Here is a 23,743-nt window from a genome sequence, read left to right as displayed (position 1 = left end):
TATAGATGAGATACTAAATACTGTTAACCTGGTTTTAATTATATGAAGATATGGTATTTTAAGGAAATAAAAACATAAATTAATGCTTTTCTGAAAATATAATTGATTTTTGTTTAATCTGGTGGTTTGTCTTTTGCTGATCACTGACTTGAGAGTTTACCCACCTTCTTATTTACAACTACATCACTGACCACTATAGGCCTAATTACAAAGTGATAATAATAACTTTTTTTTGTAAAACAGGCTGGATGTGTTCTGCAAGGTCAAGACAGTACAGACAATACATCTATCCAAAGGTCTACTATGTTACAGTAGGCTTATATAATATAGGCTATTACTCTACTGTATTTTATTTCACACCAGTTCTTCTCTCTCACACACACAGATACACACATATCCTCCTCTTGCTTTGATTCTAGTAAGATTGAGGACAGTATTTGGCTACTGATGAAATTACATAAAATGTGTTTATGTAATTCCATATCTATATGTGTGGGTGCATGACTTGGTGTGTGTATTAATGTGTGGATGGTTGGTCAGTCAGTGGTTTCTATGGCATCATATTCTATAATTTCTGTAATTTTCAGTAGGGGAGGTGCAGGGCGTTTTAGTTTTTATGAGTTTTGTGTGATGGTGTGTCCATAATCTGTTCACATACTGCAAACTCAGCTGATAGCCTGGGTTCACCTGGGGCTCCTGGAGGTACAGGTACAAAATCAGTGTCCATTGTTTGCTAAAATACTTCAGTAGGATGTGAACATGTCAAAAGGAAAATAGCGCTTCACATCAGTTAAACAGTCGCATTCAGCATGATTGAACAAAGTGTGCTGTTCTGTTCTCTTCTGGAGAGGGGAAGGGGTGTTTGTTGGGCAGACAGACAGTAAGAATAGGAAACTGGTGAGAAACTAACAGGAAACCAAATGCAGAAAGGTGCATGAGTCTAACCAGCACATCCTTCCTCCTCCACTTCACAACATCCCAACACTGAAACTTTGAGTTGATCCTGTGAATCATCTGCAGCCTATTTGTCCTTAGTTTTGTATCCTGTGTAAGACCTGAGTGGTCATACAGGCCTGACCACTGTGAAAAATGGTTTATGTTGAATTAAATTTAATGGATGCGATGATATTTCAAGCTGTTTGTCAGGATTTAGCCCGAATCCAAAGAAGCTAATTACTATTAACTACCAATAATGTAATAAGCACTAGTCTATTTACCAGAGGGTTAGGGTTTTTCAAGTATTTCTTATTATAGGTTTGTGAGCTACTCCATGTTCACTTCATGATGGTCTAACACGGTGGATGTATGTTTATTATTTATTTATTGCCACAGTGCGTTAGAGGCATCAGTGCTTTTCTGTCTTTCTGTTGCATTTAAAGCACAATGGCCTGGAGAATGCAGAGGTGCATTGAAGGAGAGTTTTCTTTTCTCCTTGGTGCAGCTGAACGCAACATCGCCATCTTCTGATTCTGAAAGCACAGGTCTGATTTAACACCAGCTACAGTAAACCTATAAACCAGTAGTTCCTACTTTATATGCTCTTTTTTTTAACACTTAACACCATTTAGACTAACATTTGGGAAGCCTGTAGCCTTATCGAAAAATAAATGTTGTGGTGTAAATTACTCTGCCTGCCATCTCACTGTAGTATCCAGCAGTAGCAGACACATTCCAGCATTTTTGTTTATTTTCTCACAGGAGGAAAATGTGTGTCACCTGTAGCAATGAATTTGAGACAACTACCACCTCTTGGTTCCTCTCTGTCATTACATATCCACCCTAATAATACCATCTAACTTTCTGGTAGTGTGGTACCAAGTGGACGCAGATTTAATTGTACGACTGACTAAATGTACAGGTTGTGAAATCATACAGCGGCAAAAAACGTTATTTCTATCTACATTGGCTGAAACTGACAAACTAACATTAACACAGAAACCAAAAACAAACGGCATTAAAAGCTGACATTGCTTTTTTAAACCCAAAAAAGACCAATTGTGGTTCCCCATCCCAAAACTTATGCTTCTGAAACTGGATGTAGGTACACATACAGGCACAGTTAATCAACTTCAAACAGGCTTCTTTAATCTCTAGTCTATGCAAAAATCAAACTATGCAACTCAGGTCCAGTCTGAGTCACAAGCAGTCATGTTGAAATTATGAAACTGAAATTAGCACTTGCATGGACAGCTTAATGTTGCTTAACTGTATTGGCATAAACCTATTACAGCTCCAAACTCCTTTTTTTTTTTTACTTCTCACTGGTTTATGATGTACGTAGATTTTGATGAACACAACTGAAATAATCTTTTGATCTTCCTCCATTCATTGAATTTAATCACCTTAATGTTCATTTCATGGAGAGAAGAAATGATGTAATCCAGAGGTCCAGAGGTAATGAGGTCTATCCATCCATTGCTTTCTTTCAAAGTCATAGTTCCCATCTGTAGCCACTGCCAGGCAGCCATTTATCATCCGTCCTGAAAGCATTTGGTTCAATTCAAACAGTAATGCAACATGGCACAAGTAAAAGCAACGCATCCGTTCATATGTTTGACCCCCACTCCAGTTCTCCACCCTCGACTTAAAGGAGTCTTTGGCCCTAGACAGAGCTGGTCGGGTCCGTTTCTGTGTCACGACTGGTCAGTGGCTTCAACCATCTCTGCGTCTGCTGAAGCTGCGTTTTCTTGCTCTGGGTCACCAGGGAGGATGTCTGCGACCGTCTGGATGAGCTCCTCAATCTGCTCCTCTGACAGCCGCTCCTCACTCTCCTCTACCATCTGAACACAGACAGAAATGCTAAATGAACTAGGGATCCAGTATCTGGTGTCGCAAAGCTTAGAACACTAAAGAACCTGTGACTGTGTTAAAGATATTTATCTGTAAATTGGTCAGCAGTCAAACATTTTTCTCTAGAGGATGAACAACCAGATTATTACTTTGACACAGATTGCTCAAACCCAAATTTGGTGCACATTTTGTTTAGATTTTTTTTTCATTAAACAGCATAAGTGCATTATTTTAAAGCTGCACTAGGCAACTTTGCACATTGGCCGATTCAAATGGCAGCAAGAGGTAACTGTTTGAAAAGTCTGAAGTTCAATGCCCAGAAATCCTGTAACATAACGTCAGTAAACTGTACAGTATGCTCATCTTTACCAACCCAGCTGGTCTGTGATGCTTTATATCAGAGGAGAAAGAAGGGAAGAGAGAGGCAAAAGATCTAACACTGGTGAGTCCAGTTTTCTCTGGACAGAGTGCTGCTCACTGCTGTTTTTCATTTGGGCAAACAGGGGAAAAAATACAGGGTCTCAATTAGTGGGGATGGGACGCTCTTCTCTGTTGCAGCCCCACTTTGAGATTTAGGTGGATAAGGCAGGTGCATTTTTTTTTATAAAAAATGTTAAGTGCAGCTTTAAGACCCTCTCCTAAAACTCTGATCCTGGTCTTGATGATGGATTAGGTGTCTACAAGCCCCCGATGCTACATGGCCTGGGAGGAACAGCTTTACATGTCCATGTTCCAGTGTGAGTTGCATTTCTTTGACAGCATTAGTAACGTAGCTTCAGATGTTTCAGACACCACATCAGTGAGTGGCTTTGACATTCATTTCCCTGTTCATTCAAATTTCCCTATTTTGAATGATGACTGGTTTCTGAGATCATGGAATCAATGGAGCCATGTACAGCCCACAGTGGCAATGCAAAACAAGGTAAAACCCCACCATTACAGCTTGTATGGGCTACCAGAGGTCTCGTTTACCTTTTGTTTTGGAATGGTTTATCACATTCAATTGGTCAAACAATAGCACAGAGCAGACCAATCTTACAAGTTGTAACTAATGGAAAAATAAATTACAGATTAATCACTAAGTCTCAGGTATGAGCAAATAAATTATATGACACTCTGGGTCAACTGGTACAATTCATAGAGCCACCACGGAAATGTACTCACACATACTGAATGAGATGCGGAACAGTGAGATAACAAGTATAATGAATAACAATGAATGACAGTGATGGAAAAACACTCACTAGCTGGATCTCCACTGCTGTCTGTGGCCGGTGGTTCAGCAGCTGTAGCTTTTCTGCCCTGATGAAATTGGGGGGGAAAAAGAAAAAAGATTGTGTTATCTTTGTGTGTATATTTGAGAGAAAACAGTGTGTATGAGACTTTGTCAGATCTCCCTCACTTGATTATTGTCAACAAACAGAAAGTGTGGAACATGTTATTTTCTTCTGACTACAAGAAGTCCTGCTGGGGCCGGATTCATGAAATATTCTCAAGAGGAAATTTCTTCTTAAATGCCTTATTTTATCTTAACTTCAAACTTAGGAAGAAATTTAAGAAAATATGAATTCACTAAAAAGTATCTTAAGAACTTTCGTAACTTTTTTCTTATTTAAGAAATATAAGAAGAGATCAAATTATTGGAAAAAAAACTAAAACATTGTAAATTTTATCCTAAATATCTTCTTAAATTTACAAATGGTGGACAGTCTTCTTAAACGCTGAAGGTAACCTCAACTATTGAGCCTATATTGTAGACCAAACATTGTAATTTAAAAAGGAATTAAGAACACCACATATGTGGTTGTGCCTTGTTTAGCTCTATTGGGCAAAACAGGGGAAAAATACAGGGTCTCAATTAGTGGGGATGGGACGCTCTTCTCAGTTGCAGCCCCACTTTGTGATTTAGGTGGATAAGGCGGGTGCATTTTTTACAAAAAAAAAAAAAAGTTTAGCTCTATTCCCAGAATTGTGTGAAAAATATGATATAACTTTTTTCCACAGTTCTGGGAATACCATACATACTAGCATTTTCAAATTCTTACAACAAACAGGATTTATAAGTAGAATTTAAGGATGCTATTATTTTGTAAAAGTTGGTGGTGGAGGAGAAAAAGAAGAGGAAGAGGAAGAGGAAGGAGAAGAAGAAGATCTCCTCACTTTGTGAGTTTGTGAGGCATCATGGTGGTGAGGAATTCCTTGACTATCTCTGGACTCTGTCGGCTGCAGGGCGTCTTCGACAGGTGCTTCAGCGTCTGTGTGGAAAGACATTTTTATCCCATTAAAACGATATTACATTGAAAAGTCCTACATATTTTGTTTTCTTTAAGATATTAAATTGATACTGGACTCTTGATTTGTTCTGACTTGACTTCTACATTTAGACTTGGGACTTGATTCGAGGCTTGTGCTTTCAAGACTCGAGACAGACTTGGGACTCGAGCAAAGTTGACTCTGTTTAAGTCAGAGAAGAGAAGGAGAGGATGTGTCCAGACCTCGTACATGATGGTGTTGAGGTTCTGCTGCCCGGTGCTGTGCTTGTTCTTCCCGCTGTCCTTCCTCTGCTCCTTCAGGTCGGTCAGGAGTTTGAACACCTGAGAGACACAGACCGAAAAACACTGAGTGACACAATATTATTTTAATCAAAAGACTGGACAGGGCAAAAAGCTAAAGAGATACGAGATAAAAAAAATACAAAAAAACACAAGACGTTACCTCGTAGTTACTGAGCATAGCGGCATTTGCATTTTTCCTGAGAAGTAAACAAATGAGAAACAGTTTGTTTATATGGGTGACGTGACGTCAAGTTTAAACGTTATAGTGATGGACCCGGAAGCGCTGTGGTACCGCTAACCGTAATATTGTTGTTAATAGCTGTAATAAACACTATACATTTCCCGACAGATCACTAAAATGTAACAAAATTTGAAGCACAAATTAGGTGAAATTCTTACACTTCCATTTCGCCTGCTGCGGCTCCACTTTGGTCCGTCAAACAAGTGTCCGTGTAGAAAATGTGGACTTTGTCATTGGTTCCGCCAGCGTCACTGGAGAGAAACTATTCACTAGCATTCAGCAGTTCAGTCAGCAAAACCTGACTATGAATTTCAGTAAAAGTTTGAGTCTTTACTGATGTTAGGGCAGTGGTTGCAGTAGTAGGTACTTAGCTCTTTCCTTGGCAAAGATTTGGCTTTCTTGAGGGAGCCGTTGAGAAGAGAAGCCTTGTTTGTCTCTGTTTGAACCTGTTTCTCATGTTAGATGTTTTTTCACTGGACTCTTCATCCTCATCAGGGCGCTGGCACTGCAGAAATTCCTCTCTTATATGTTGAACAAATGTAATGCTTCTACAATAGTTTGTATGTTTTACGCCACAAATAGACTTCACAACCTGTTTGATTTCTCACCCCTTCATCCCGATTAACACTTCTGCTCACCTCTGCTATGCCATCTTGGGATCATCTGATGAGCAAATTTTATTTCATACCGTCACAATGTAATTTTCTTTGTATTTGTACCTTTGTTGGATATATTTGATTTCATTATTATTATCCACTACACAATTGTTGGTGAATTTAAAATTTTATCAGGGATCAACATATTGTTCAGGACTTGACTTTTGTTTTGATTTTTATTGTTTATTGGTTTCTAAATAAGCATGCATAACAAATTTGGCAGTTTACTTTGACATGCACACTAATTACTAGCCAAGTATAAGTTCTGTTGTATAGTGATATCAGACTAACTAAACTGATCAACTTTTAAACACAACCAAAATAGAAAAGAGAAATTCTTTAGTTTCAGCTTCACCTCTAAAGATTTATTAACAACTCATGCTTATGTACATTTATGTTTTTGATGAGAGCAAAGAATAGAAACAATATACAAAATCAAACAAATCCAAATACTGTAAAGATTTGCTTTATTGAATACCAGTTAATCATCATTATTAATTGCTTACTACAGAGTAACATCATTTTACAAAATAGCACAAAGTTTGTTCAAATGTAACAAGGCGATGGTGGGGAGGGTTTTATTTGGTATATATACCAAATATATAAACTGGTATATGGTATATGTATGGATCATATCAGTTATTGAACCAAAATGACAACAAAATATCAACAAAAATGAGCATGTAGATACAAGCATGATTAAAATATGAGTATAGAGAAAACATGTCACTTATTTCTTACAATTGCCTACCTACAACTAAATATGATTACATAAAAATAGTGAATGCAATAAATTTTGTATCACATCTATCTCCCACTATCTCTGCATGTAGTAGGTCTTTAACAACAAAAATATAGTTTAAAATGAATAAACATAATCCCTGTTACTGCTCACTGCATTCTTTGTCAGCAGTTCGCTCTGTCACTCTCTCTGGGCACAGTTAATTAATATCCATGGGGGCAGGTTCCTCTTTCAATGAGAAGAATTCAAAGAATGTCTTCAATCTCTCGTCATTTTGTACCTCCAAGTTGTCAGCTGCATTTTTAAATGCTGTGAGATTCCTGCCATCAACTATTTTCTTCACATTCTCCATCACTTCTTGGTGTTCTGGATACTCACAAGTGAGGAATTCCCTCAGTATATCAAATCTTCCTGTTTCCACTACTTTGAGAATGATTTGTTCAATGATGAGTGACAAGGGATGGGCATACTCTATGACACTCTGGGTCTGGTCGTTTGCATTAGGGTAGGGCCAACCCCCTGAATGCATTGCAACAACGTTGCAGTGCTCATCAAAGACAGGTGAGCCAGATGACCAGTAAAAAAAACATGTGTCATAACTCATAACCTGTCTGTTATTAAAGAATGCGTCAGTAACAAGCTGAATGCACTCTTTATTTTCTTCATAATGCTTCTCTACAGCCTGTTTGCGGTGTTCGAGTGGAATAATGAAGCATGGATCTACCTTTTTCACACCCTCCCCAGGATGCCCAATGATGCAAATTCCACCGCTTGGAGGAACGAATCCAAAGTGTTTTAGCAATCCATCAGGCAAAGCCTGGTCAGGACAAAGCTCCAACAAAGCCCAGTCACACAGATATCCTGAAACATCAGTGTGGTACTCAAAGGCAGCAACCTCAGTTTTCACTTCCACTGTCTCACATGAGTCAGTCTGCTCTAGACTTTCAAAAGAGAAAGTGACAGTCACGTTCTCCCTAAGTTGCCCTCTTTCTTGGTTATAAATGTGTCCAACTACATGGCCATTTGTGAGGACAAACTTGTCAAATAGGAGAAAGCCACTTCCTGCTGCTCTCCTATTTATTCTCACCTGACAAACAGATTTACTGAGGTCCATCAGTCTCTTAACCGTTTTCACTTCCAAGCAAGTCTGAGTATTCTTTCCATACTCTACACGGAAGAGGTTTTGGACATCTGAAAGCTTAGAGACTTTCTGTTGAGTTTTCATTTGCTTAACCGAGTCTTTAAACTGTGAACGTAGGTGATTCAGCATCTTTTCAGGTATTTGATGAAAAGGTGACGTTTCTGGAGTCGTTCTACTGTTTGGCATTGGTCTCTCCTCTGTTGTCTGGGTATTCCCTGACTCACTCGCTGTCGACTGCTGTGGAGGACCTTGGTTTCCATCAGCGCCAGATCTCTGGGGTTCATTTAGTAACTCATCATCATCGAGACTACCTGGCTGTCTCTTTGATCGACAAGGATTATTAACCAACTTAACCTTGAAAATTTTACCATCAAGATCATCAACAGGATTGGACATTTCAGTATCTCCTCCTAGCTCAGAGAGCACACAGTTTCTTTTGAATATTTCTTCATTTACACGACCATCTCTTTGCAGAGCTTGCTTCACTGTTTCCCCTTTGTATGCGTACACACTAATTTGATCAACTTCATTTTTCAGTTCATTGTTGCTCATAATGTCATTTATTATGCCTTTCCCTCCCCTTGTTGCTAAATGGAATGTTACTAGCTTGTCAGATGACACTTTTCTTTGGGGCTGAGCAGCTTCACCAAGTGGTTGCTCAGACTTCTCTGCAGCCTTTATATACTTAACGTTTAGAACATCTCCTTTTTCAATTAAACAGCATGGAAAATGGTTACTGATAGCTCTCTCCTTGCTTATAATAACAAGCTCTTTGTTTTTTTTATGAACATCTTTAAATATTTTGCTTGTCCACAGTGAGTTCTCCACAGTCCCTGCTTTACTGCAGGTAATTAGTAGGGGCTTCATGTTTCCGCAGAGCCACTTAAAGGAATGGACTGTATGTACCTCCTTTTCCTGTGAATAGAAACCAATTAAGACATGTTTAATTCAACTACAGTACAATGCATTTTATTCAATCTCCCTTACAGCAATACCACAGTATACCACCCAGTATGCCACCTTCTTAATTCCATCCCGAAAACAGGGCCAAATGACAACACATATTGACACAAACTTACGAAAGTCTGTGAAAGACACTAACATTGATCTGCATGTACTCCTAAAAGAAATGCTTGAAAATGATGTATTAAAAGGAAAGGAGCTAACAAACAAAAAAACCCAAAAATGGTTGTAATGTAATGCTAGAGAAAAGTGGATTAAGCAGAAAATAGCTTTTTTGTGTATTATATTGTATCTATAACTTTCTTTTGCTAACATAGCTATTAAGTATTACAAACCTTTGCACTAGGTTGTGAATGGGGAGACTGACTGCCTTCTCCATGCTGGTTGCCATTCTGGAGACGATGAATAGAAATGTGATCAATAGAGATGTAATACAAAATACATGCACAAGACTTTTGCCTGAGGTGTTATGTCATTAATTTTTGCTAATTTGCTTACAAGAGTCACATAGCTAACAGATAGGTGTCATGGTCTGCCCCTGTCTGCGTGTTCTGCCCCTGGTCCTGGTCTATCTCTCCCTTCACTCCCCAGTCCTGCCATCCTCCTGCCAGCCTCCAGAGGTCCTCGGACTTCCCCTCTTCACCTGTTCCCCCCTCCTGCTTCCACCACACCTGTCTGTCGTCTTCCCATTAGCCTTGAGTCCTTGTCCTGCTTTCTCCTACCTGTCAACAGCCAATCACCTCCCGGACTTTCCCCTGCCAGCCAGCTGTCCCTCATTTGTGTAATCAGTCTGTGTGTATATCTTTCCTTGGTTCCTTGTAGTCTTTGTCAGTTTGTCTGTTTTAGTTACCCGCTTTGTTCCTCTTGTGTTTCCCTGTGTTACCTCTCCTTGTTATGTTACCAGCTCCGTTACCTGCCTCATTACCAGTTTTTGTTGTGGATTCTTCTTGCTCTGTTACCGGCCAGGTTTGGGTTTTTGTCTTCCTTTGTTTGCCAGCCTGTTGCGGTCTTTTGCTTTTTGGAATTCTTGTTTTGTACTCTGCCTTAGTTTTTTATTGAAACTTCCGTCTGCATTTGGGTCCTAGCCTCCTTGACAATAGGCCTACTGCTGATAGAGATAACTACAGCAAAATAGGTTTCGAATGAGAGAAAATTTGTACCTTGACATTTTTCTCCATTGGTTCCTCTTTCTTCACATCCTTGCTCATTTTGAGTGTGATATTCACATTTGATGGTCAATAATGTAGGTGATGTATAATAGGTGATGTATCTCACCTATGGTAAAGACAATGAAAATGGATTATAGGCTGCTGACTTTGCCAGATACAACGTATAAATCTTTATCTATCTACTAAAACAGTGTATCTTATTGGTGACTGCACCATGGTGTGCCATAGCAAATCTCAAGTGGCAGAGAGTAGAGCTAAAAACAGCAATCAGCATCTCCGGTGGTGTGCATTAGTTAGTTAGTTAGTTTTGTAACAGGTTTATCAAGAAATGTTGCAAAAGTCAAGGTATGCAGATTCAACACTTTGTGATGCAAGAGATCGCATTTGTGAAGTTGCAATGGCCTATTTGAGAGGTTGTAATCACGGAGTTGTGGTTGTACTGGAAAATGAACTCAAGTAAACAGAAATTCAAATTCCGAACACGGGTGTGTGAATATTTTCTGTGAGTGAAGATTTCAACGTATAAGTTCACATTTATTCTACAAGTTCTCACAACGTATTCTACAAATTCTCACATCAAGTCTACAGGCTCTTGGGTTTAATTAAAAACAAATACCTTCATAGGCATCAGTGCTATTATTGTCCACTTTCCCTGATGATGAACATTTTGTTAGCAAAAACTGATACAGATTCACAATGGTGATAACAGTGAATGTATTTTAACCCCCAAACAAATGTAGTAAATCTCATGGGTTCAACACAGCCTTTATATTTGGCATTTTTTGAAAAGGCCATTTATATTTTCCACAGAAATTTTGGACTACACACCAAATGGTGTGTGAGGAGCATTCTGAAGTAACTGTGAACCAGTTGGAGCCCTACTTCATTTTTTAGCAGTGAACAGGCGATGATTCATTACGTGAGAACGTGGACAATAAACAGGTCTGAGCTCATTCCACTTGGGTTTATCTCCGGTACGCCCTTTGCCAGTTTCTTGATGTCTCCTCAAATGAACCCAGACTTTCTATGAAAGTGAAAATTAGAATAAATTAAACCCCAAAAAGCCTACTTGGCATTCGGTTGTCCCTCTAATTCCTAATTCCTACTTTTAATTCTTACAACATATCAAATCTGGGCGTTGGCCAGCAAGATACTAGCTGAATATGATTTCAGGCTTCTAGGCGATCTTAGGCCTGCTCCAAATTTTGATAAGCAAAAGCTATTATATAGCACTCGTAAAATACACTACCCAGTGTAGTATAGGCCTAATGTGTTTTCATCTATTTGGTATCATCCTAAAATGAGCTAATACAGGCAAAACTTGTGAAGTTTTTCAGTTTCTGCTCAAACTGACAATTCCACATCTGTTTTTATTCTAGTCCAGCGAATTGAAAATGGGACTTACCGTTTCAGCTTCAGCCCCGATTTGTCCACGGTGTAGGTAGTTGTATTTTCAGGCTTATAACCTGGTATGCAGTTCAGATGTGGCACAGATTTAGCAGTGACAGTCTAACAGAGAAGTGGTGTTGTGTCGCCTTTTAATATTGTACCCGCCTACAGGTTTTCCCACCCACAATATATCTGTAGCTTTGCATTGCGCATGATTAGTGTGGCTTCTTTCATTTCCTTGTTTTGTACTGTGTGATAGAAGCAAGTGAGAACATTTGGTATCACTGTACAATGATGTTACCAATGTAAAAAGGTCTACTGTTACCATAGCTGCAGGTTCGGTGTGAGAGGTTGGGGGGTCCACATCAGTGTTGACATCTTTATGACTAAAAACATCTCCATCACAGTTAGATGAACATGGCTTTGCTAACCCATTCACACAGCAACCTACCTACGCCAGTTAACTGCAGTCTGCCTCTCTCTCTCTCTCTCTCTCTCTCTCTCGCTCTCTCTCTCTCTCCCCTCATCACATGTCTGACATGAAAGCCAATATGAAATTACACTGGCCTTAAACAAATGTGGATGAATTTGCCTATCACGCCAAACACTAAGGCTCTTGAAAGGCTGACTACATTTTATTCATTTACACCAATATTTGATCTTTAAAGGGTTCTCTATCAATTCATCATTCAAAAACCTCTCAATTGATAAGAAAACCTTTACATCCAACTAGACTATCATCCTGGGTTTTGATGAAACTATACAGGTATATGCAAATAAGTGACCAGAGAATTACATTACAGCAAGTGTAATGACCAGCAATTGTCACTGACTTCTGACAGTAACAAAATGTCCTGTAATGTACCATAATTTGGTATGTAACCTATATGACATAGTATGTACATGATGTGTATATGTAGTATGTGACATGTACTGTATATGATGCTATGTAAAGCCCTTTGAGACGTGCCTGTGATAAAGGGCTATATATATAAACAAGACTAGACTAGACTAGAAATGCCTTTCTATATAACTGCTATTTAAACCAATAAACTACCAGTTTTAAAGAGAAATGCTTTCCACCGTCCCCTAAACTGCTATGACAGTTTCTAGTCGCAGAGTTGTATTTATCTTTTGTGTATAATAAATTGCATGACATTCTGTGTTAACTGGTACATTTGTACCAGAGATTTGTATGAGACATGTGGAACAGTAAAAATAACACCTGAGGGACACACACACACACACACACACACACACACACACACACACACACACACACACACACATAATATTGTATGTACTTTATAGTATATGTACTTTATCTTGATATGTAGGTGTCACCTGAGGGTTGTTGATAACAAAGCACTCTGAAACTGTATTGTTATTGCACAGTATGCATTTTATTTTAATAGGTGATTCCACTTTTACCATGGGATTTACCACTTTGACCATTGTGTGCTGTGACTGTTGAAATAAGTGTTGTTTGCTCTAAGTGTTTTTTAAGATACAAAACAAACTGCTTCAGTAAGGACATTAAAGTTTTCTAATCAAATCCAATCTTTGATGCTTCAGTACTAAATTGTGTGACAAAGAACAATTTATTGGACCTGTTGTTTTGTTTGTTATATTTTGTTTAAGTAGCAGCTATCTGATGTCTGAAATTCCTCTCTTATATGTTAATCTGATGCTTGATTTGATGCCATGTATCTGGATTCAGGGTGTCAGAGTGTCTATGTTCAAGATGACAGATTGAGAGTTAATCAAACCTCTATTTTGACCTGTTTTGACCTCTTAAAATTTGTTACCAACTCATGTTGTTTCTGATGAGAGCAAAAAATACAACTGAACAACATACAAAAACAAACAAAAGCCAAATACTGTAAAGATTTGCTTTATTGAATACCAGTTAATCATCATTAATTGCTTATTACTGATAACATAATTTTACAAAATAGCACAAAGTTTCTTCCATCAAAAATCTATCAAGGTGGGGAGGGTTTTATTTGGGGTGAGGCAAGAAAAGAAAAGAACTGTAGAACATAAATTATATCATGTATGGATCATGTATGGATTTATGGATTATACATTTATCAGTGACAAATGATTATGAACAGTTACTGAACCAAAATGACAACAAAATATCAACAAAAATTAGCAGAAATGAGAATGTAGAGATATAAACATACAACTAAAATATGAGTATGGAGAAAACATGTCACGTATTTTGTACAATTACCTAGACACCTAAAACTAAATATGAATACTTGAAAGTAGTGAATACCATAATGTTCCCACTGAGCAATTTTATGCTGATTAGCTGTTTAAAAGACATATGGTTATAGACGTTTAGACTACATAGGGTTTAAAAGTGAAATACATATCTATACATCTCTACATGTATAGGTCTTTAACAACAAAAATATAGTGTAAAATGAATAAACATCATCTCTGTTACTGCTCACTGTATTCTTTGCCAGCAGTTAGCTCTGTTACTGTCTCTGGGCACAGTTAATCAGTATCCATGGGGACAGGTTCCTCTCTCTGTGAGAAGAATTCAAAGAATGTCTTCAATCTCTCGTCATTTTTTAAGTTATCAGCTGCATTTTTAAATGCTGCGAGATTCCTGCCATCAACTATTTTCTTCAAATTCTCCATCACTTGTTGATGCTTTGCATTCTTGCAACTGAGGAATTCATTCAGTACATCATTTCTCCCTGTTTTCACAATTTTGAGAACGATTTGTTCAATGATGAGTGACAAGGGATGGGCATACTCTATGACACTCTGGGGCTGGCCCTTTGCATTCTTGTAGGGATAACCCCCCGTATGCATTGCAACAACATTGCAGTGCTCATCAAAGACAGGTGAGCCAGATGACCCGTGATAAAAACATGTGTCATAACTCAGGACCTGTCTGTTATGTTTCACCGATTCCGCCACACCCTTAAAGAATGCGTCAGTAACAAGCTGAATGCACTCTTTATTTTCTTTGTAATGCTTCTCTACAGCCTGTTCGCGGTGGTCAGGTGGAATAATGAAGCATGGATCTATCTGTTTCACACCACCCCAAGGATGCCCAATGATGCAAATTCCACCCCTTGGAGGAACGAATCCAAAGTGTTTTAGCAATCCATCAGGCAAAGCCTGGTGAGGACAAAGCTCCAACAAAGCCCAGTCACACAGATATCCTGAAACATCAGTATGGTACTCAAAGGCAGCAACTTCAGGTTTCACTTCCACTGTCTCACATGAGTCAGTCTGCTCTAGACTTTCAAAAGAGAAAGTGACTGTCACGTTCTCAGCAAGCTGCCTAGTATCTTGGTCATAAATGTTTTCAACTACATGGCCATTTGTGAGGACATACTTGTCAAATAGGAGAAAGCCACTTCCTTCTGCCCTCCCATTTATTCTCACCTGACAAACAGATTTACTGAGGTCCATCAGTCTCTTAACCGTTTTCACTTCCAAGCAAGTCTGAGTATTCTTTCCATACTCTACACGGAAGAGGTTTTGGACATCTGAAAGCTTAGGGACTTTCTGTTGAGTTTTCATTTGCTTAACCGAGACTTTCAACTGTGAACATAGGAATTTCAGCATCTTTTCAGAATTATGTATCTCATATAAAGATGACTTATCTGGAGTCTCCTCTGTTGTCTGGGTATTGACTGACTCACTTGCTGTCGACTGCTGTGGAGGACCTTGGTTTCCATCAGCACCAGATGTCTGAGATTCATTCAGTAATATGTCAGCATCGTCGAGACTACCTGGCTGACTATCTGGTTGACTAGATTTATCAAGCAAAATGATCTTGAAACTTTTACCATCAAGATCATCAACAAGATTGGACATTTCAGTCTCTCCTTCTTCACTTAGCTCAGACAGCACACAGTTTTTTCTGAATATGGTTTTGTTTATACGACCATCTCTTTTCAGAGCTTGCTTCACTGTTTCCCCTTTGTATGCATACACACTAATTTCCTCAACTTCTTTTGTCAGTGCCTTGTTTCTCATGATGTTATTCATTATGCTTTTACCTCCCCTTGTTGCTACATGGAATGTTACTAGCTTGTCAGATGCCGCTTTTCTTTGGGGCTGAGCAGCTTCACCAACTGGATGCTTAGATTTATTTGCAGGTTTTATGAACTTAATTATCAGAAGCTCACCCTTTTCAATTAAACAGCATGGAAAATGTGTAGTGATAGCTTTTCCATTTCTTTTAATAACAAGCTCTTTCACTTTGTTCTTTCCTGCAATTTTTCTAAACTGTTTGCTTATCTGCAATGAGTTCTCGACAGTTCCTGCTTTACTGCAGGTAATGTATTTGTTCTTCGTGTTACCGTAGGACCATTGAAAAGAGTGTGTTGTATGTGCCTCTTCTTCCTGAAATAGAAAACAATGAAGTAATTAAGTAGTTAATTCCAATACACCTTTTATTAAATCTCCCTTACAGCAATACTGCACTATAACTTGGCCACTATCTTCATCCAATTTAGAAAACGGAGGACAAAATTCAAATGAAAACACATATTGACAAACTTTCAAAAGCCAGTGAAAGACACTAACATTGATCCTGTACTCCTAAAATAAATGACTGAAAACAATATATCAAAAAGGAATAAACTAACAAATCAAAAACAAGCACGTATAACAGGATAACTTTGTTTTGCTAACATAGGCATGCATTAAAGCATGACAAACCTTTGCATGAGTTTGTGAATGGGGAGACAGACTGCATTGTCTTTGCTGGTTGTCTGTCCTCTCCTGGATAGGATGAATGCTCTGTAATACAAAAAGACAATATATCAAAAAGGAATAAACTAACAAATCAAACACAAACATGTATTACAGGATAACTTTGTTTCGCTAACATAGGTATGCATTAAAGTATGACAAACCTTTGCATGAGTTTGTAAATGGGGAAACGGACTGCATTGTCTTTGCTGGTTGTCTGTCCTCTCCTGGAGAGGATGAATACTCTGTAATACAAAAAGACAAAAAGACTTTTGTCTGAAACCGTATATTATTCAAATTTGCTTGTTAGTCACACAGCTTGTTAAGAGGAACACAGTAGTTGAAATTGCCAAAACCATATCAATCAGTGCTCTCACAAGTCAAAATATGTTTTGAATGAGAGAAAATTTGTACCGTGACATATTTGTCCATTGGTCCACTGGCTTTCTTCACCTTCTTGCTCACTTTGAGGGTGATATTCACAGCTGATGGTCAATAATGCTGACAATAGGTGATGTATCTCACCTATGGTAAAGAAAATGAAAATGGATTATAGGCTGCTGACTTTGCCCTTTTCAGCTAATTTCCTGGCTAAATATTTAACTTTTTTTTTTTTTTTTTACATCAAAATCCCATTAGCTTTAGAATTCTGAGAATAGTCAGAATTCTTAGATTCTGAGAATAAAGTCAGAATTCTGAATTTAAACACAGAATCTCAGAATTCTGAGATTAAACTCACAAATCAGGCTTTAACAGGGGAGGCTTTTTGAACGGGCTACCACATTTAATACAGGTAGTAGCCTAACACAAACTGATGGATGTTTCTGACTTGACAGGCAGAGCTACAATGGTTTTTCTTAGGTCATTAGGAGTGAGAAGCTCAGTTAGACTAGTCTGATATGAACTACTGCTCAGATTGTCAGAACACCGGCACATAGGCTATGACTCTGCCTCTACTTGGGGCATAGGAAGTGGAGGACTCTATTGATGTCAATGCGTTTTACAAGTTTTCATCTGAGAAGTCTGATCAATCAGCTCAAGTATTTATTCACTAAAATGTGACCTTGTCTGAGCGTTCCCAATACATGGAAAAATGAAGGTTAATTCAGCCTTCATGCCCTGTCCCTTCCTCAAGGTGGATCAGTGACCCAACTCAGTGGCCAGACAATTACATCCTACACCTGCTTGATCCAATCATCACGTTAGTCAGGGGTTAAAATGGGCCGGAACGATCCGGAACGGCGTTCCGGCACCTTCGATTAATAAGTAAATAAATCTGATTGGCAGTTTCATACATAATAATGTCAAGCGAGTTCACAGGGCTGCCAACTCTCACACATTGACCGAGAGACTCACGCAATTGACATTTTTCACACGCTCTCACGCCACAAGTCCATTTTCTCATGCAGTGAAAAACAAATTCATAACTGATAACGTCGCGAAAAGAGACACTGACAGCAGGACAGACGAGACAGAGCAGCGAGTTATTCAGACCATCTGAATAGTAATAATATTATATTGTAATTTATTCCCATGCATGTTGTTCAGAGTAATCTCAGTCAGCGGCTCCTCTGCGCCTCTCCCTCTCCTCTCGGGCCGTGCGCACGCAGGCAGGAGTGAGAGTGAGTTGCTATGGTTACGGAGACGCTCTGTGTCTGTCGCGCTTTCTCATGATTCCCAATAATAGGTTCTCTTTCAGTCGAGACCTCGACGTCACCACATATGGGATACGCCTTCCTGAGGTGCTTTGCTCCGAAGTCCTCTAAAACCACGCCAGAATGGCTGATTGAGCTGTCAATCATCCCTCGTCAACCGAGCATATATATATGATGTGACAGCGGAAAGCTAGCCACAGCTAAGTCTCTGAAGGTAAGCGGGCTAATTCTATTAGGCTACTTAGCCTACCGTACCTTCGCAGTGCGATTCCGTTGGAGTTTACACTCCTTGGTGACTACGGTTACCTTCTTTTCAATTTTATTGCAACGAGATACTAATTTGTTCTTTCTTCTAGAGATTGCTGGCGAGGTCACGCTATGCAGCGCGCCTCGTGCAAGATGGCGGCCTCGAGCATGCAGACAGCTCGCTAGGCCTGCCAGGATCATGCACTGCTTGCTCTAAGATGGCTCCCAGTGACCTTAAATATAGAGCGGCCCTTTTTGAACACAATTCCCCCATGGAAACCATGCCCCAATCGAGAGATGCGGCTGGCTCCAGTAGGGCGGATCCACACATGGGCCATCATGGTGTGACCCTCCAGAGACGGCAGCCCCAGCTTCATTCCCCCCCACCTGTTGAGTTCTGTGGTGCGGCGGCAAGCAGGGAGGCCGAGGAAATCCCACTGCCTGGGGTTTCCTTTTACAACAGTGAGGAGGAAGTGGAGTTTTCGGAAGAGTATGAGGGAGAAGAGGAGGACCCAGGAGAGGAAGAGGCAGAGGAGGGAGAGCTCCCCTCTGCTGACCCCCATAAAAGATTTAGGGTGGCTCCTCTCACCAAGGAGCTGGAGGAGCTGGTTGGTAAGGCAGCACAGAGGCTGGAGGTGCCCTGGCCTGATCACCCCCCGCCAGCAAGGTCTCGCCTGGGGAACACCTTCTACCCAGACTCTGAGAAGAAGGCACAGTCACGCCCACTCCCCTTTTTCTCAGATGTCTTTGATGAAGTAGGGCGTGCATGGAAGGCCCCGTATGAAGCTAGGGCCCCTGTGCAAGGGTTCCTCCCCTACACCAGCGTGGATAAGGCAGCAGAGGTTGGCTACCTCAGCATGCCTCCTGTTGAGGAGAGTGTAGCGTCTTATCTCTCCCCCACATCCACCCGTCGCGGAGGCAAGCCCCAACTCCCTACTAAGCCCTGCAAGATCACCTCTTCCCTGGCAGAGAAGACCTACAGCTGTTTAGGCCAGGCTGCTGCTGCCCTGAACACGTTGGGCCTTCTACAGGCCTACCAGGCCTCCCTATTAAAGGAGCTGGATGCCAACATCACCCAGGATTCAGTCACTGAGCTCAGAAAAGCTACTGACTTTGTCATGACCCTATCCAGATGCGCCGCCCAGGCTGTTGGCAGATCAATGGGTTTTTCTGTTTGCATCCGGAGACATTTATGGCTGAATCTAGCTCAACTACAGGCTGAGGAACACAGAGCACTACTAAACACACCTGTGTCCCCCTCAGGCCTCTTTGGGCCAGCTGTTGATGACATGCGCAAGCGCTTTGAAACAGATAAGAATACAGAGGCAGCTCTCAAAGACATGATGCCCAGACGGAGATATGACAGGAAACCCGCACCTCCATACTCCTACGGGCCTCAGCAGCAGCACCAATCCAGGCCTAAGCAGCAGCACCCTCGCCAGCGTTCTCTCTCAGCTCAAGGGAGACGTGCACCAGAGAGGACTGACCACCCACCTGCCAGGACTGCACCTCAGCCGGCGGTGGGCAGAGGCTGGGCTAGAGAGCGATTCAGGCCGAGGGCAGTGGGCCGTGGGCACCAGCCCACAAAGGAGAGACGGGCCTGATGCCATTATAGCTATGAAGAGGCCGTTTCCAGAGGACTCTGTTCCGTTGTGTCTCTCACTGAACACTCTGATGGAAGAGCAGGTGAACAGTTTTGCCCCCCAGCCCAAGATGGCGCGGGTCTCCACTTCTCATGTCTCCCCCCGCTCTCTTACACACGTAGGGCTCCCCACTCCCATGTTAAACTCAGTGAGTGCCCCCCCACTCTCACCCCACTAGTACACCAAATCACTCCCATGTCCAGTACAGCGAGTGTGGTTCCTGCTGTTGTCCCACAAACACAAATGTCACAGCATTTAATAAAGTCAAAAAACTGTGAGGTTTCTCCCGTTTTACACAACCAGTCTGTCTCATTCTCCCACTCTGTCTCGCTCTTGCACACAGAGGAAAGATATGAGCCCTACACGACTAGTAGAGTCTGGGACAACATGCATAAACAATATAATGAGCTTAGGGCGCCCCCCTGTGGTGTCGGTAGGGAAGCCAGTGGACCACTTAGAGACATGGCGCGCATGCGCAGGTCCCTGGGTGGTAAAAACTATGTCGGAAGGCTATGTTCTTCAATTCGCACGCAGCCCCCCTCCTTTTATGGGCATAGTGGTCTCTACGGTACAAGACCGGCAGGTTCATGTCTTAAAACAGGAAATTCTGTCACTCCTGGCAAAGGGGGCTATAAGACGTGTTCCTCCGTCAGAAGCGAACAACGGTTTTTACAGTCGGTATTTTCTGATCCCAAAGAAGGACGGGGGTCTCAGACCAATTCTGGACCTACGGCTGCTAAACAAGAGTTTAAAAAGGCTTCCCTTCCGCATGCTCACACATCAACAGCTTTTTCAAAGTATCCGTCAGAACGATTGGTTTATTACCATCGATCTGAAAGATGCATATTTTCACGTCCCGGTTACAGTGCGCCACAGAAAATTTCTGAGGTTCGCATTTCAAGACGAGGCATACGAGTACCTCTCGCTGCCGTTCGGTCTGAGTCAGGCCCCAAGGACCTTTTCAAAGTGCATGAAAGCGGCAGTAGCCCCCCTGCGCCAGAGAGGGATTCGTCTATTTTGCTATTTAGACGATTGGCTAATTGCGTCAGAGTCGAAAACACAGGCAGAGAGGAATGCGAGGATAGCTATATCCCACTTAAACTCCCTCGGTTTGATGATAAATTGGGGAAAAGAGCTGCGTGAGGCCAAGCCAACAGACTCTGTTCCTGGGGCTGGAATTAGACTCCGCACTGATGTGCGTAAAGCTGTCGGAAACAAGGATATCTTCCCTCGAGGCATGCGTGGCAAGGTTTCGGCTGGGCAAACGGGTTCAGGTCACCCTGTGTCAGAGGTTACTAGGACTCATGGCAGCAGCGGTGGCTGTGATTCCGTTGGGTCTATTGCATATGAGACCCATACAGGAATGGTTCCTTACGCACGGTGCGCACCCCAAACGAGACAGAGCGCGCTGGCTGTTAGTAGACAGACAGTGTTGGCGAGCCCTTTCTCCGTGGAGAAATCACTCACTACTGTCAGTAGGCATGGTATTAGGCCCAGTTCTCCGTCGTCGGGTGATTACCACGGACGCGTCGAGACGAGGTTGGGGTGCGGTATACGAGGGAAGGATGGCGAGCGGTTTGTGGAGGGGTGCACAGACGCTCTTCCACATAAATGTATTGGAGCTCTTAGCCGCATTCCTAGCTCTGAAACATTTTCTGCCGTATGTCAGGGGCTCACACGTTCTGGTGAGAACAGACAACGTCAGCACAGTATCATACATAAATCGTGCGGGCGGCCTCCGTTCGAGACCGATGTCCCAACTGGCCCGTCGCTTGATGTTGCGGGGGAGTCAGAATCATGGTGCAGATCTGCTCTCCAGAGGGAAGCCCCGCGCAACGGAATGGAGACTCCATCCGGAGACAATGATTCAGATCTGGGAACGATTTGGCGAGGCAGACGTCGACCTCTTTGCAAGCCAAGAGGCGACGCATTGCCCGTTGTGGTACTCGCTACGGAGAGACGACCCTCCACCAGGCGTACCACCTCGCTCACCAGTGGCCAGGCTTGCGCCGTTACGCATTCCCTCCAATCCCGCTGATTCCAGCAGTATTGGACAGGGTGCGCGAGGAGGGAATCTCGCTATTGCTAGTTGCTCCTCGCTGGCCCAGATATGGTTCGCGGACTTGATGGCTTTAGTAGTCGGCACTCCGTGGGAAATACCATTACGCAGGGACCTATTATCACAAGCGAAAGGGATAATTTGGCACCCACATCCCCAGAGATGGAAACTATGGGTTTGGCCCGAGTGGAGAGCACTGTCAGATCGGGGGAATTCACGCGTCTGTAATCTCCACAATCCAAAGTGCTAGAGCCCCCTCAACGAGGGCACTTTACACTTATAAATGGCGCATCTTTGAGCAATGGTGCGCCGCGCGTGGAGTTAAAAACCACATCTCGTGGCCCATAACACTATGACTGATGATACTGATGCGCTGACCTAAATCATGGGGATCAAAGGTATGAGGGGAAGCCCAGCTGGCTGCCGCACAAATATCCTCTATGGATAGCCCATTCAAAAGCGCCACCGAAGCTGCCATGCCACGTGTAGAGTGTCCGCGTAGCCCCTGTGGAAGCTCTTTCTGTGCCAAACTGTAGGTCATGGAAATAGCATCCACTATCCAATGCGCCAAGCGTTGTTTGGAGAGAGCGTGACCCTTAGTCTGAGCTCCAAAACATATGAATAACTGCTCAGAGCTCTGCCAGTCTTTCGTATGGTTCACGTAAATGCGCAAGGCTCTGACAGGACACAACCTATTCAAAATCTGCGCATCCTCCGACGCAAACGGAGGGGGAGAAAAAGCAGCAAGCCTAATAATCCTCGTCCTGTAGTGAGAGGAAATATTTTTTGGCTGATATGCTGGATTGGGGCATAGTGTCACCCTGCTATCCTCTTCTGCAAATTGCATAAACACATTGTTAACAGACAGAGCCGCAAGGTCCCCCACGCGCTTCGCAGAAGTTATAGCCAAGAGAAACGCTGTCTTTAAGGAGACCAGTGTAATTGGCGCACTCTCCATGGGCTCAAATGGAGTCTGGCACAAGGCGTTTAGCACTATAGTTAACTCCTCTGTGGGGTTAGGGACGCGGACGGGCTCGGCGTGGGGGGTATATGTTCCCATATGTGGTGACGTCGAGGTCTCGACTGACAGAGAACGTTGGGGCTATGATATAGCCCTGGTTCTCTGAGGGAGAGAACAAGACGTCACCACAGAGGGCCTCGCCCTGTCCGGTGCCTCAGTGTGTTCTGGCCACCGCGAATTAAGGGTGAATGAGGTAATTTCCGCTGTCACATCAATGATGCTCTATCATTTCCAGTCACATTGACCCCTCAAACCATTTTGAGTTTAATACACTGTTGGAAAGAGGAGAGTTTAAGCTTTCTGGTGATATCAAAATTATCTTTGTACTCCAAAGATTGAGTGAGATGCACCCCTTGATGTCTTGACTGTTTCCAAACTATGTTTTTGAGAAAAAGGGACTCAAAGTTTAACTTATTAATTAAGTGTTAAAAAGTAGTCTGATATTATATCAGTCCATTGCGCGATATTTAATAATATCAATTAAATTCGATCTCTCTCGCTCTCTCCCTCTCTCTCTCTCTCTCACACACACACACACACACACACACACACACACACACACACACACACACACACACACACAAACACACCATAGTAAGGGGAGAGAGGTACGGGAAGAAGTGTTGCCAGGTTCGTAGCGACAAAACCCTCCCAGTGTAAATTAAACCCAACCCATAAACAGTCAAATGATCAATGAAACTAGTCCAAAATAACAAACCAATAACAAAACTCCACAATA

The 23,743-nt window shown here is 41.9% G+C and overlaps 3 protein-coding genes across 3 annotated transcripts; all 3 read right to left on the bottom strand.

Annotated features, from left to right (window-relative positions):
* Window positions 1-1,399: 1,399 nt before the first annotated feature.
* Window positions 1,400-5,769, bottom strand: LOC139661842 (DNA-directed RNA polymerase III subunit RPC9-like). Its single transcript, XM_071540410.1, has 6 exons — window positions 5,745-5,769; window positions 5,506-5,542; window positions 5,286-5,384; window positions 4,951-5,045; window positions 4,035-4,092; window positions 1,400-2,780 (listed from the first exon to the last, which is right to left on the bottom strand). The coding sequence occupies exons 1-6, from the start codon at window positions 5,750-5,752 to the stop codon at window positions 2,634-2,636; spliced, it is 444 nt and encodes a 147-aa protein (XP_071396511.1). The 5' UTR covers window positions 5,753-5,769; the 3' UTR covers window positions 1,400-2,633.
* Window positions 5,770-6,748: 979 nt separating this feature from the next.
* On the bottom strand, window positions 6,749-11,757 carry LOC139661843 (serine protease FAM111A-like). Its single transcript, XM_071540411.1, has 4 exons — window positions 11,663-11,757; window positions 10,249-10,363; window positions 9,424-9,480; window positions 6,749-9,040 (listed from the first exon to the last, which is right to left on the bottom strand). The coding sequence occupies exons 2-4, from the start codon at window positions 10,294-10,296 to the stop codon at window positions 7,184-7,186; spliced, it is 1,962 nt and encodes a 653-aa protein (XP_071396512.1). The 5' UTR covers window positions 10,297-10,363; window positions 11,663-11,757; the 3' UTR covers window positions 6,749-7,183.
* A 2,266-nt stretch (window positions 11,758-14,023) lies between these two features.
* On the bottom strand, window positions 14,024-18,182 carry LOC139661831 (serine protease FAM111A-like). Its single transcript, XM_071540398.1, has 2 exons — window positions 18,087-18,182; window positions 14,024-16,029 (listed from the first exon to the last, which is right to left on the bottom strand). The coding sequence occupies exons 1-2, from the start codon at window positions 18,180-18,182 to the stop codon at window positions 14,158-14,160; spliced, it is 1,968 nt and encodes a 655-aa protein (XP_071396499.1). The 3' UTR covers window positions 14,024-14,157.
* Window positions 18,183-23,743: the final 5,561 nt, after the last annotated feature.

This window comes from Centroberyx affinis, unplaced genomic scaffold, assembly GCF_046629955.1.
Source record: "Centroberyx affinis isolate AG114_WGS23_722 - 3 ecotype Tasmania unplaced genomic scaffold, CSIRO-AGI_Caff_v1 ptg003629l_1, whole genome shotgun sequence".
NCBI lineage: Eukaryota > Metazoa > Chordata > Actinopteri > Beryciformes > Berycidae > Centroberyx > Centroberyx affinis.
This window is presented reverse-complemented; position numbering and strand designations above follow the sequence as displayed.

Bases quoted from the DNA above. Each gene is read 5' to 3' on its own strand.
- LOC139661842 (XM_071540410.1), bottom strand. The intron at 5,385-5,505 runs GTAACGTCTTGT...TGTGTCTCTCAG, and splicing joins CTATGCTCAGTAACTACGAG to GTGTTCAAACTCCTGACCGA. The intron at 2,781-4,034 runs GTGAGTGTTTTT...GTCTGTGTTCAG, and splicing joins CAGCAGTGGAGATCCAGCTA to ATGGTAGAGGAGAGTGAGGA.
- LOC139661843 (XM_071540411.1), bottom strand. From the start codon at position 10,296: ATGAGCAAGGATGTGAAGAAAGAGGAACCAATGGAGAAAAATGTCAAG. The intron at 9,481-10,248 runs GTACAAATTTTC...CATCGTCTCCAG, and splicing joins CAATGGAGAAAAATGTCAAG to AATGGCAACCAGCATGGAGA. The intron at 9,041-9,423 runs GTTTGTAATACT...TTCTATTCACAG, and splicing joins ATTCACAACCTAGTGCAAAG to GAAAAGGAGGTACATACAGT.
- LOC139661831 (XM_071540398.1), bottom strand. From the start codon at position 18,182: ATGATTGACAGCTCAATCAGCCATTCTGGCGTGGTTTTAGAGGACTTC. The intron at 16,030-18,086 runs GTCTCGACTGAA...TTTCTATTTCAG, and splicing joins CCATATGTGGTGACGTCGAG to GAAGAAGAGGCACATACAAC.